This window comes from Macrotis lagotis, chromosome 1, assembly GCF_037893015.1.
Source record: "Macrotis lagotis isolate mMagLag1 chromosome 1, bilby.v1.9.chrom.fasta, whole genome shotgun sequence".
Classification (NCBI taxonomy): Eukaryota; Metazoa; Chordata; class Mammalia; order Peramelemorphia; family Peramelidae; genus Macrotis; species Macrotis lagotis.
In genome coordinates this window covers 278,396,419-278,410,927 of record NC_133658.1, presented here as the reverse complement: position 1 = coordinate 278,410,927, position 14,509 = coordinate 278,396,419, and the positions used below count along the sequence as shown (strand labels likewise).

At 41.8% G+C, this 14,509-nt stretch overlaps 1 protein-coding gene across 1 annotated transcript in view; it reads right to left on the bottom strand.

Moving 5' to 3' along the window:
• Window positions 1-14,509, bottom strand: part of ABCA2 (ATP binding cassette subfamily A member 2) — a 77,449-nt gene that overhangs the window by 40,659 nt on the left and 22,281 nt on the right. The window contains exons 2-8 of the mRNA XM_074210634.1: window positions 6,982-7,075; window positions 4,122-4,233; window positions 3,760-3,923; window positions 3,154-3,281; window positions 2,303-2,416; window positions 1,737-1,922; window positions 1,438-1,656 (exon numbers count right to left, since the gene is read on the bottom strand). Coding sequence (XP_074066735.1) covers window positions 1,438-1,656; window positions 1,737-1,922; window positions 2,303-2,416; window positions 3,154-3,281; window positions 3,760-3,923; window positions 4,122-4,233; window positions 6,982-7,075 — 1,017 coding nt within the window. The remainder of the gene's footprint in view (window positions 1-1,437; window positions 1,657-1,736; window positions 1,923-2,302; window positions 2,417-3,153; window positions 3,282-3,759; window positions 3,924-4,121; window positions 4,234-6,981; window positions 7,076-14,509) is intronic.

Below are 14,509 nucleotides of genomic sequence, written 5' to 3'. Positions count from 1 at the left end.
AACAATCTTTACATCTAATGTTTCTGACAAAATATACAGAGAACTGAGTCAAATTAAAAAAAAAAGCCATTCCCCAATTGACAAATGGTCAAAGGATATGCAAAGGCAATTTATAGATGAGGAGATCAAAGCAATCCATAGTCATATGAAAAATTGCTCTAAATCATTACTTAGTAGAGAAATGCAAACTAAAGCTTCTCTGAGGTACCACCTCACACCTCTCAGACTGGCCAATATGACCAGAAAGGATAATGAACATTGTTGAAAGGGTTGTGGGAAATCTGGGACACTACTACACTGTTGGTGGAGTTGTGAACTCATCCAACCTTCTGGAGAGAAATTTGGAATTATACCCAAAGGACAACAAAAATGTGCATACCTTTTGATCCAACAATACCACTACTGGGTCTACACCCTGAAGAGATGATGAAAAAGGGTAAAAAACATCACTTGTACAAAAATAATCATAGCAGCCTTGTTTGAGGTGGCAAAGAATTGGAAATCAAGTAAATGTCCTTCAATTGGGGAATGGCTTACCAAACTGTGGTATATGTATGTCATGGAACACTATTGTTCTATTAGAAACAAAAAGGGACAGGAATTCAGGGAAGCCTGGAGGGATTTGCATGAACTGATGCTGAGCGAGATGAGCAGAACCAGAAAAACATTGTACACCCTAACAGCAACATGGGGGTGATGATCAACCTTGATGGGCTCACTCATTCCATCAGTGCAACAATCAGGGACAAGTTGGGGCTGTCTGTGATGGATAATACCATCTGTATCCAGAGAAAGAACTGTGGAGTTTGAACAAAGACTAAGAACTATTACCTTTAATTTAGGGGAAAAAAACTGATATCTTCTTGTCTGATCTTGCTATCTCTTATACTTTATGTTTCTTCGTTAAGGATATGATTTCTCTCTCATCACACTCAATTTGGATCAATGTATACCATGGAAACAATGTAAAGACTGACAGATTGCCTTCTGTGGGGGGTGGGGGGAGGGAAGTAAGATGGGGGGAAAATTATAAAATTCAAAATAAATAAAATCTTTAAAAAATGAAGTCAAAGCTTTTCTTGATCTAGTCTCAATATTCATCTTTTCCCTCAATACACCCCCTCTAACCAAATTAGTCTCTATATGGTCACCTACATATATCAGACTCATAGCAGCCCTGAGGCATATAGGTGGTGGTGGGGCAGTTACCCACATAAATTCCAAAGATATTTAGACCCCAAATTTCTAAACCTTAGATATCATGCACTTTTGGATAAGTTCAGTGGGACATGGAGGCACCAAGAAGGGAAAGAACTGGCTCCTGGACCATCTTCCCATCTAACCAAAACAAATCATGCCCATTTCCTCCTCCTTTGGCCTTGGGGCATCAGAGAGGGGAGGACATCTAGAAGCCCCACCCTGGGCATAGGTGAATACCTGTGATACGATCTTGTGGACATCCAACTGGTCCTGGAGCTCAGATGCCAGATGAGAGAAACGCTGAGCTCGCACTCCAGCTTGTCCACCACACACGGTCATGCGATAAGCCTTCAACCCTTCCCTCTGACTCTCAGACACCTTCAAAATCTGGTTTAGCTCCTCTGAGCCCCGGGTGCACGTCAGCTGTTCTAGTAATTTAGGTGTCAATAACAATTCCTGAAGAGGGAGAGGGCCGGGTTGGTAGCAGCAGAGAGAGTCCCCATGAACTCCTCATTCCACTCCTGTTACCCACTCACCTCCATCTCCTTGACTAGGGCTTGGGGGCTGGAGGCCTCAGGGTGTTCCAGGGCAGGACCAGCTAAGCCCAGTGCCTGAGACAAGAGGCGAAATACAGCTTGCTTGTTGGCATGGTGGGTCGGTTCCTGAAGGGCGTGGGGCACCAGTCCTTCTTCAAGGTCTCGCCAGCTGCCTGGGAGGCCATCCTAGGGGAGGGAGAAAGGGGAGAAATCCCAGAACAGAGGAGAGCATAGGGGTTCAAAGAGGAGCTCCCCATAGGAAGCAGATCCCCAGTTTCCATATTCCATCTTCTTTCTCTCCTGTCAACCACAAACCTTTGCCTTTTCCCTAGCTCTTACCAGTTCCTTAAAAGATTCATCTGGAATTCCCCAGACCTCCCCCCTTATCTGAAGGGATGCTTAAACACATTCACACTGAACCATACCCAATCACATGTTCTCATGCCACCCTATTCCTCCCCATACCCACTGAAGCCTGGGTCACTAATGGGCATTCCTCATACCCTCTTATCCCTTCCCACTTCTCAGACCTCTGTATCTTGGGTTTTGAAGGGGGGGAAACTCACCTCCAGCCGGAACTTCTTTTCACCGACCCCTGAGTGGACCTGGGGTTCATTTCCTTTCTTTGACAACATGCCCTCAGTCAGGGTGGGTAAAGGACCAAAGAGTAACCTATAGACCTACAATGGAGGGAGGAAGGGAAAGAGAGAAGAAAGGAAAAGAAAAAGGAAGAAAATAATATTTATTTATTTTTTCTGATTTGAATCAGGTTTTCTTTTTTTTATTAGAAAGATTTTATTTATTTTAAGTTTTACAATTTCCCCCCATTCTTTCTTTCCTCCCCCTACCCCCCCCCCCAGAAGACATTCTGTTAGTGTTCTTTTTTTATTTTTAGGATTTTGCAAGGCAATGGGGTTAAGTGACCCGCCCAAGGCCACACAGCCAGGCAATCACTAAGTGTCCCAGGTCAGATCTGAACTCAGGCACCCCCGACTCCAGGGCCTGTACTCCATCCACTGCGCCATCAGTCTTTGTTTTGCTCTTTTAGTCTTTACGTTAAAACTAATATTTATTAAGCACTCTACACTAGGTATTGTACTAGGAACGGGGCACAGAACTAAAGTACACCCCATGTTGAAGCCTTGGGGTCAGCCACAGACCAGGCTGGAAATACTTCTACACAGCCCATTTTGTCTAGGTTGGCTGTTCCATGTGGGATGACTTTAAAGGGGCTGGGAAAGCTCTCCCTAAAAATAGCCTCTACACCTTGTTCTCATACGTTCTTTGAAGGCAATTAGCTTACTTTATGCTTCCTTGTAGCTGACTAACAGACAGCCCAGTCCATATTCTGGGTCAGCAGCTCAGTCTCAATACCTTGCCAGTCCCAGCCTCCCACTTCTTCCCACCAGTCGCTCACCTCATGCAGGTTGACCTTGGAACCCAACAGCATCTCTGTAGTATCATTGGACAGGGATAAATTCTGGGAAAGGAAACGGTAGAACTCCTGCCTGTCCTTGGCTGCTGAACCCAGAGTGAAGTCTGACACTAAATAGAATGGGGAGAAGATGGGACTGTTGCATGAGAAGGTCCATCATCCTGGATAGGGGAGCTAGAGATGAAGGCAAGTCCTCAGAACCATCCCTCCCACTTCCAGACAGGCCTACAATCTGGGGGAAGTCTCCTTGACTAAGCCAACCCCAGCATTTTATAACTGAAGAAACAAGCCCAGACATGGGCACTTGACCACACAAGGTCACACAGGTAATCTTGTCAGAGTTGTTGGATTAAGGTCACAGTGCAAATTTGGTACACCAAGAAGAGTTGGGATTCTTATGCAGGTTTTAGAAATCTACATTCAATTCTATTGCACTTATCTCAGGGTTTCTATGTTCTTACTACCATTAAACTAATGGAGAAACTGAGCCACCAAGAATAGAAAAAGGTTAATTTCTGTTTCCCTGGATTGAAGGGGAACCCAGAAATCCTACCTCTAATCCCCATACCCACAGGCTCAGAGGCCCACCTGCTTGGTTGTCAAAATGGCTTTCCAAGGTCCCAGGGCCACTGCTAAGGGATTCCAGATGACTTCGGACAGATTCCAACTCCTCCTCAAGGCTGGGCCTTGCAGGATCAAACAGATTACTCTCCTCTACCACCCGATTTAGTTGTTCTAGGAGCTGGGTCACCCTGTGAGAACAGCACCTGACTGGTTACCCACCTTTTTCTTGATCAGGACCTAGATATAAGATGTTGGGGAGAAAAACTGGTATGGGGACATTGCCTGGGCACTGGCAGAGCCAGTCAAGGAGAGCTCTCAAAGGTCAGAGGAAATAGGGAGCTAGCCCAGGGAAGGGACACAGACTCTGGCAGTGGGTGGGTACTCACGTGGAGTTTGAGTACTGGAGGAAGCCAAATTCATCCCGCTGGCCATCGGGACAGAGGGACTGCATAACTGGCAGGATTCCGGCAGAGGTGAGGGGCGATGCTGTGTAGTAGGCTAGGAAGGGAGGAGAGAGATGAGGAGGACAGGGGAGAAGTGAGAGTGTGTAGAAGAGAGAAAGGGAGACACAGAGAGAAAAACAGAGACAAAGAACAGAGAAAAGAGAAGACACCAGGAAAAGGAGCTAGACAAAGAGGAAAGAGTTTCAGAAAGTCAGGGAGAAGAGAGAGGAGGAGGTAGAGACAGAGACAAAGGACAGAGACAAAGAGACAGAATGCCCAGCTCAGAGCAGGACAGCAGGTTAAGTCAGAGATCGGGGCCAGCAAGTTGTTTTAGGTACAGCCAGAACAAGTCAGAAGCCAAAGAGCTTATGGCCCAAAGGGGTTCCCTTACCTCCCAGTATAAGCAGGGAGTCCACCCTCCCCAGGGTTTTAGGATTTCAGGAGTGACCCTATTCTTTTGTCATGACCAATGTAGGGTACAGGGGACATCCTGGGCTCTTGGGAGACCAGCCAACAGTTATGGCCTAGTGACTTCTAACTTCTCAGGCTGACTAATGTTAGCTGAGCAGTGAATGCAGTTTATCCATAGAAGCCCAAGTCCCCTCCCTTAGCCAAGTCCCAGTCTATAGGGAAGAAGAATTGGGGTTAGGGTACAAGAGGGAAAAGCTGCCTTTTAGACCTAGGATAGTGTACAAAAGCTACGTACCAAGGTCCCCATCCCTTCCCCCAGGAGTTTCGCTTCCAACCCTTACCCCATCTTCAGGTAATTACTCTATGCCCATATCCACATTCTGGAGGTGGGAATATCTCTCCTGAAGCTTCTACCCCAATTTTTTCTCTCCCATGAGAAATATCCCATAGTAATAGAGAATCAGGGCCCAGGAGTGGATAACCCCTGATGGAAACTGGGTTGAGTAGAGAAGGAGTGAGGAGAAAAGACTCAGATAGGCCCTAGCACCAGACCAGCCCTTCCTAAGGGTTTAGGGAATCCTTAGATTCCCTAAGAGGGAATCAGATTGACCCAGAAAAAATAAATGGAAACAGGTCTAGGTCCCTTCCCCACCCAAGCACATTAGTTGTCACCTGAGTATAATGATGTTCAAGGGTACTCCCCTTCCCCTCCCTACCTACCCCATCATCTGGTAGAAAGAAAAAAGAATCCAGCCTAGATTTGGGACATATCTGGAGATCCCTTTCCTGATTACTATTGCAGCCAATTTATGACCCCAGCATAAGGGGGTGCTCCCCCAGAGGGACAGATGGAAACAGCTATGAGGTGTTCCCTAATCCAAGGTCCCAGGGCAGGATTTTTTTTTAACCAATCTAAGGACTTTCACATAATTCTACCCCTTCCCTGGGGTTTCTGCAACAAACTAGAAAGCCCATTCTAATTCCTTGTATTCCTACTTCATCCCTTTCCCTGGGGAAAGAAGCCAGTCTCTCCTAGATCTGCCATACTTGCAAATGACTGGAGCCTAGCACAGAGAAGGCCTAGAACTGGAACTTCACGCCAAAGACTGCCTTCCTGGGATCTTGGGTAAAACTGAGGGTAACCAAGGGATTAACAAACAAACAAACAAAAAACAATTGTTCAAACCAGGAAGCAAAGGGGAGACTGTGAATAAATTGTGGGAAGCACTGACTAATATCCCACCTTCCCTAGAGGGATAACCCACCAGCCCACCATAACCATCCCAGAGTGCTAAAGAAGGGAGGACAAACAGATGGGTGAGAAGAAGAATTTTAAAAGAGCAGCCAGGAATCTACAGCCCTTTCCCAGACTACTTTGGGGGTCAGTGGAAGGGAAGGGGCAGAGAGAGGTTGGAACTTACAGACTGGTCATGCAAGGGATTCAGACGGGCACAGAAATGCAGAAGGAAGAGAAGAAGAAAACATGCATGAGAGAATGGAGGTGGGGAGAGGGGAAAAGAGAACCAAAAACACAAAAAAAATGGTAAATTGGTAAATGGGAGGTGAGGGAGCTGAGGCAGAGGCATCTTAGCCCTTGAATGCAAAGCAAATGGTGGTGACCCGAAGACAGCTCCTCCAGCAGGCAGCCTGGCTGGCCATGTCCACTTCATTACCTGGGCCCAGGCTGAGGAGATACTGAAATAACAAGTTCCTGTGTGCACACACATGCACACCAAGTACATGCATGGAACATCCATGCAAATACACCATTATGTGAATAGACATGATGAAGACACCAGCTTTCCCCACCTTCTAGATCTTCCTGAATCTCCTCCCATTTGACTGTCTTCCCCTCCCCAATCCCTCCTCCTTCCCCTGTTCCAAATTCCTCCCCTGTCCTCCTAGGCTTCCCCTTATCTAATACTCCACTATCCCTCTCAGATATATCATCTGGGGGTGGCTAGGTGGTACAAAGGATAGAGCACTGGCCCTGGAGTCAGGAGGATCTGGGTTCAAATCCATCCTCAGATATTTAATAATTACCTAGCTGTGTGCCCTTGGGTAAGTCATTTAACCCCATTACCTTGCAAAAATAAAAAAAAAATAGAGATATCATCTATCCTTCTCTGAGATAGGTTGAATTATGAATGGGGTAGAAGTGCATTTGATCCTTCCTATTGATAGGATTCATTGGATTTTGAACTGAAGGGGAGTCTTAAAATTTACCCAATCCACCACTTTATCTTATAGATGAGGGAAACCAAGAGTGATTAAGTGACTTACCTAAAGTCACCTATATGATGAGTGACTGAGCCAAAATTGAAGCCTGCATTTTTTCCATGGTATTCTCCAGCGCCCTCCCCCCAACCCCAACCAAAGGCTTCTACCTTACCTTCTTTCACTGAAATGGTAGGTTTCTTTTGCCGCAGCCCAAGGAGGATGAAGAAGAGAACTAGGGGGATGAAGATCTCGAAGGTCAGAACCCACTGTGGACAGAAAGATAGGGAAAGTGAGACCTGCTCCCCTCCAGAGAACTTTTCTCCACCATCCCAAGATACAGGATTCAGATAAGGAAGGGTGAGGAGTCTAGGACAAAACCTTCCCTGGGATTGTTACACTGAATGGGGCAAGGCTAGATGCCGGATGGGGTTGGAACCAGAGCTTGGCTTCAATGTAACCAAGGACAGAGCTGCTCTGATACTTGAGAATTCTCTCAGCAACCCCTTGCCTCTCAATATTTTCCTAGTTCCTTGTTGGCCAGAGCTAGAGAAGAGAGGATGTTCTAATGGTATGGTCTCGAGTCATGGGAAATAGAATCGGATCTAGGAATGCTGACTAGCAGGTGGGCTATCACCTCATCTAACTTGATATGAATAAAGCTTCCCCCTCCATCTCACTTCCAGATGTGTCCTCCCCAATATCACTGTCCTCTCCTACCTGGATATGGGTTTTCTCCATGATACAGAGAAACTGAGACTCACAAAGGAAACTGGACTTGCTTAATATCCAACGGTACAGTAGAAAAGACTAACTGAAGTCGAAGGACCTCAGTTCAAATTCCACCCTGGATGCTCACTCCCAGTGTGACCTTGGACAAATCACTCAACTTTCCTCATATCGATTTCCTCATCTGTAAAATGAGAACACTGGCCTAGATCAGTTCTGGGTCCCTTCCAGCTACAGATCTATTAGTTTATGAAATGGATCAGGAAAAGGACCCAAGTTACCTGCTCCAAGGACACCTTACTGTCCAGCAGGGAGGAGTTGAGGCCCTTATTTAAGAATATAAACTTCTTATGTCCCCCCACTTAATAGTATTTTATTATTTTCCCAATTATATGTAATGATAGCTCTCAACATTCATTTTTATAAAACTTTGAGTTCCAGAATTTTCTTCATCATTCCCTTCCCTCCCCACTCCCCAAGATAGCAAGTATCTGATATATATATATATATATATATATATATATATATATATATATATACACACACACACATACAAATATGTTAAAAATATTTCCATATTTGTCATGTGGTGAAAGAAGAATCAGAACAAAAGGGAGGGGAGAAACCACAAGAGAGAAAAAAAAATTTTTAAGTGAAAATAGTATGCTACAATTTGAGCTCCAAACTTCAAAGACCTTTAAATGTGAATGACATTCTCCATCATAAGACTTTTAGAATACTGCATTGCTGAGAACAGCTAAGTGGATCATAGTTGATCATCACCTGGTTCTGCTCATTTCATTTAGCATCAGTTCATGTAAATCTTTCCAGAAAACATGTTTTTTTTTTTTTAATAGAATGGAAGTTCCTTGAAGGCAGAAACTGTTTAACTTTTGTCTTATTATCTCCAGGCCATGTTCATTGCCTTATACTTGGCAAATGTGAAAGAAACGCTTGTGGAAATTAATTAAATTGAATCAAGGGCAGCTGAGGTTGGGCTCCCACTGGGACCCAGGCAGAGAGATTTGTGAGGTGGTGCTCCTCAGCTTCTGCCCTTTGCTTTTGCTCAAATTTGCCCTCATTTTATTCTCTGTGCTCCCCAGATTATGCTTCCCATATCTCTAGCCAATGCCCCCTGCCCCCAAGATGTCCTCCTTTACCAGCAGCATGGGCAGTACAACTAGACATCATTTTCTGACAGGCAGTTCCTTTAACAAGGTTCCTGGCCAAAATTTTACCATTCCCTAATCAGAGGGGAACCTCCATCCCTCTTAGCCCTTGGGGACTGCCTCAGATCAGGAAACAAAAAGATGCCTTTAAAGGTCAGAGATTCAACAGGGAAAAGTTGTGGGGGGGATTACAGGGCACAGCATAACTTTGTTATTGGTGGGCAGCGACCTGCTATTTAAGTTGGCACCTGATTAAGGAATGCTAGGGACAGCTGAGTAAGCCTGGAGATCACAGCATGAGAAGCAGTCACTACAGGAAGGAAATCCAGAGGAATAGGGATTTTGAAAGAGGTGAAAGAGTTTTGCCCTTTGGACAAAGGGGATGGATGTCCCCAACTGAGGCTCCCATTCCTGGGACCTCCCATGTCCACATTCCTTCTGGGAAGCCATGAGAGTTACACAGCTTCTGGCCAGAAATGTAGCAATGAATAAGGCATGTGCTGCCCATGCTCCTGGCAGTGCCAGGAGACAGTGCTCCCAGCACTGTGAGGGTAACCAAAGGTCAGTTCAGCTGCTTCATGCCAATACAGCAGCCCATTAGTGGGTTCACTGGTGGGAAAACTAGGGTCAAGGTCCAACTACCAACCCAGCTGAACCCAGAGAGGGTAGGGAAAGATGGGTGGGTGGTCAACAGTGACCTCTGAACTTGAGAGAGGCTGAAGGGAGATGGGTCACAAGACAGAACTACAATTCTCCAGGTTCCATCAGGGCTATAAGGCAAAGAGTTATGGCAGGGAAGACTCACAACTCAGATTCTAGACCAGGGATTCTTTTTTTTTTTAATCTTTAAAAACAAACATAAATTTAAATGAATTACCTAAAGTCATATGACTAGTTAGTGTGAGAGCTAGAACTAGAAGCCTAATGAAAAGCTAATCTAATGATACCTAGGCATTTGCTCATTTTGGTAGCCACACTGCTCTTGGCCAAATATGCGCAGTCAAATAAGACCTATCTAAAGAGTAGTGAAGTAGGAACCGATGAAATCTCTAATAATGACTTTTTTATTGTTATTTTATCATTTTTAACATTCATTTTTTTCTTTTGGGTTCCAAATTCTGTCCCTCGCTTCTATCCTCCCCACTTTTTGAATAGGTAAAAAATATGATTTGAATTATTCATGTGAAATCAAGCAAAACGTATTGGCCATTATCAGGAAAAAAGCAAAAAAAAAATACGATAAAAAGTATGCTTCAATCTGCACAGAATTCATCAGGTAAAGTGAATAGCATTTTTCATCATAGTATATTTGGAAATGAATAGCAATTTTCATCATGAATCCTTGGAAATTGTCTTGGATTATTTTTTTGATCACAGTAACTAAGTCTTTCACAGTTGATCACTCTTACAATATTATTGTTTCCATATACAATGTTCTCTTGTTTCTACTTACTTCACATTGAACCAGTTCATATAAATCTACCTAGGTTTTTTGAATCCATCCTGTTCAAAATTTTTCATAGTACAATGGTATTATATCATCATTTTATATATCATAACTTATTCCACCATTCCCCAACTAATGGACATCCCTTTGATTTCCAATTCTTTGCCACCACACACACAAAAAAAAAGCTGTTATATTTTTGCACATATAGATACTTTCCCTTGTCTTTGATCTCTCTGGGATACAGACCTAAATCAAAATTTGCTAAATCAAAGTTTTAAAACCCTTTGGACATCATTCCATATTGTTCTCCAGAATGATTGGATTAGTTCACAACTCCAAGAACAGCATATCCCCTCTAACATTTTTTTTCTTTTCTATCACATTAGTCACTCAGATAGTTGTGGGGTAGTATCTAAGAGTTGCTTTAATTTGTATTTCTCTAATTATTAATAAGTTAGAGCATTTTAATGAGTTAGAGTCAAGACCTTTGATTTCTTCTACAAATTGCCTGTTCATATTCTTTATCAATTGAGAATGATCATTATTTTTATAAATTTGACTCAGTTCTCTATATAGTTGAGAAATGAGACCTTATCATAGAAACTTACTGTTAAATTACTTTTCCAGTTCCTTTTTTCCTTCTAATTTTGGCTATATTTATTTCATGTAATAAAAATTATACATTTTACTTCTCATGATCCTTTCTATCTCATTTGTTCCTAAACTCTTGCCTTTTCCATTGACCTTACATGTAACTTTTTCTGTGCTCTTCTAATTTATTTATAATATCATCCTTTTTTTGTCTCAATCATGTACTTATTTTGACCTTATCCTGATAAACAGTGCAAGATGTTGTAGACCAAGGGTTCTTAACCCTTTTGGTAATGTGGACCTTTTGGCAATTGGAAGAAGGCTACAGCTCTCTTTTCAGAATTATGCTATTAAGAGCATAAAATAAAACATAGGATTACAAAAGAAATCAATGATACTGAAATAGTTATAAAAATATTTTTAAAGTTCATAGATACCTTGTTGAGAACACTTTTCTCTTCCCCAATTGGCAAATGGTCAAAGGATATGCAGAGACAATTTACAGATGAGGAAACCAAAGAAATCCATAGTCATATGAAAAACTGCTCTAAATCATTACTTATTAGAGAAATGCAAATTAAAACATCTCTGAGATACCACCTCACACCTCTCAGACTGGTCAATATGACCAGAAAGGACAATGATCTATGTTGGAAGGGATATGGGAAACCTGGGACACTAATGCATTGCTGGTGGTGCTGTGAACTTATCTAACCATTCTGGAGAGCAATTTGAAATCTCTCCCAAAGGGCAACAAAAATGTACATACCCTTTGATTCAGCAATATCACTACTGGGTCTATACCCTGAAGAGATTTTTTTTTTATAATATCACTTAAAATATCACTTGTACAAAAATATTCTTAGCAGCCCTGTTTGTGGTGGCAAAGAACTGGAAACTGAGTGAATGTCCATCATTTGGGGAATGGTTTAACAAACTGTGGTATATGTATGTTATGGAACACTATTGTTCTATTATAAACCAGGAGGGATGGGAATTCAGGGAAGCATGGAAGGGCTTGCATGAACTGATGCTGAGTGAGATGAGCAGAACCAGAAAAACACTGTACACCCTAACAACAACACTGGGGTAATGATCAACATTGATGGACTCGCTCATTCCATCGGTGCAACAATCAGGGATAGTTTTAGGTTATCTGCAATGGAGAATGCCATCTGTATCCAGAGAAAGAAATTGTTTAAACAAAGACCAAAGACATTTAATTTAAATTTTTTAAAAGGCATCTTATTATGTAATTTTGCTATCTCTTATTTTTTTTAAGGATATGATTTCTCTCTCATCACACTCAATTTTGATCACTGTATAGCATGGGAACAATGTAAAAACTATCAGACTGCCTTCTGTGGGGAATAGGGGGAGGGAAGCAAGATTGGGGGGGGGATTATAAAATTCAAAAAACAATAAAAAAAGAACATTTCTCTGCCTTCCTTGGGCCAGAATATTCCCTGGATATGGACCCATCATGCATTTAAGTACTTCATAGTTATTAAATCTTAGTCAAATAATATCAGAGGTAAAAAAGATCTCAGAAATCATCTAATCCAACTTCCTGATTTTACAAACTGAGGCTCAAAGAAGAACACCTTATTCAGTGTCTTATAACTTAGATCATGAGTAGCACAGCTGGGACCAGAATCCACTCTAATCTAAGGACTCTCTCACCAAACCTTTAAGTTGCTTTTCAAGGTTATTGATTTTTGATCCCACTGCCTCAATCCCAGAAACATGGAAGTTGATTTTTTTAATTTTTTAGATACATTTAAGGGGCAGCTACGTGGTGAGGTGGATCGAGGACGAGGACCAGCCCTAGAGTCGGGAGGACCTAAGTTCAAATTCAGCCTCAGACACTTAACACTTATTTAGCTTTGTGACTTTGGGCAAGTCACTCAACCCCATTGCCTTGCAAAAATTAAAAAAAAAATACCTAAAGATGAGAAAGAAAATTGTAATTATGATATAAAGAAGTCAATAAAATATCCAAAACCTTTGAACCACAGGTCCAAGATATGTACTTGAGGAGGTCAAGGATAGAAAGAAAGGTCCTATTTCTACCAAAATATTTATAGCCCTTTTAGTGGAAGCAAAGAACTGGAGATAAAGAAGATATCCATTGACTGGGGAATGATAAATAAAATCATGGTATATAAATGTAATATATGATTACTGCCTCATAAGAAACAATAAACATGAAGAATTCAGAGAGATGTAGGAAGGCTTAAATGAACTGATGAAGAATGAAGTAAGGGAAAATCCAAATGACTATGATGTAAATAGAGAAAAAAACGAGAAAACGAGACACTGAACACTATGTAATTGCAATGACTAAAGAAGAGCTGAGAAACTGTATTATTGCAGATTATGGGTATAGAATATTAAATATTCTCTTTTTTTTTAAGTTTTTGCTAGACAGTGGTGTTAAGTGGCTTGCCCAAGGCCACACAGCTAGGTCATTATTAAATTTCTGAGACCGGATTTTAACCCAGGTACTCCTGATGCCAGAGCCAGTGCTTTATCCACTGCGCCACCTAGCCGCCCCCTAGAATATTAAATATTCTGTCAGATCTGATTAATGGTTTTGTTAAACTGTTTTTTCCTCTTTGTTGATCTTTGTTACAAACCCTGTTAAATAGGGGATAGGGTAAAAATATGTTAAGAAATAATTATAACAAAATTTTAGACTATCAAGAATTAGTTATTTTTTCTAAACTGAAAGCTAAGTGGCACATGAAATCAGGAGGATCTGAATTCAAATCCAGCCTCAGACACTTAATAGCTGTGTGTCCCTGGGCAAGTCATTAACTCCAAATGCCTCCCAAAAAATAATAAAATAAAATTCTACCTACATAAAAGAAAAAAAAATGAAATTGAAAGAAACTGGTTTCCAAAACAAGTCTGATCAGGTTTGAGCAATCAGCCATATCTAACATGCTGAAATTTAATGAAAATGCTTAACTAGCTATATGCATAAGAACAGGATGGATAAGATACAACTAGGTCAAAGACTGTGAAAAAGACTGGACCAACTCAAAATGATATAAATAAGATGGGGACAGGACGGAGAAAGGAGAGACAGAGAGAAAGGAGGAGAGGAAATCTTAGATGCCACATTTTAGGGAGGACATTGACAAATGGTACCACACTGTAAGGGCGGCCATGGTGGCCCAGGAGCTTGAAATCAGGTCACATAAGAAGAGTCAAGGTATTAGGGTGGAGAACAAGAAGAAATAGTTGAGACAGGATGGCTATCTTTAGGCTTGTTTTGCTTGGGGCTAGAAGACAAAACTAGGAGTAATAAATGGACAAGATAGAGAAACTGATTTCAAGTCAAAATAAAGAAAAACATCCTAACTACCAGAACTGTAGAATGAAATGGATTCTCTGTCTTTGGGATCTGTTCCCCATTCCTCAGGTTCTTCAAGAAGAAGTGAAACCAATCCATATTGAACAAGATGACAGGGAAAGTACTTTACTAAATTCTCCCAACACTCCTCTCCAAACAACTTTAAAATAACAACTTATATAAAATCCTGGAGTAGCAGAGCCAATAAAAGGTCAAAGTGAGATGTTCCTCCAGCCTAAGACAACAATAGAAGGTCAGAAAGAGATCTGTGATCCCAGCAAGAAGGCTGACTTGGAGTCCACATGGATGAAATATTAGTGATGCAACTAAGTGTTGAGGGCAGAAACAGAAGCTACCTCAGAAGTCCTCAAGATGGTAAAGGGACTTGGCAACTGGTCAGAAA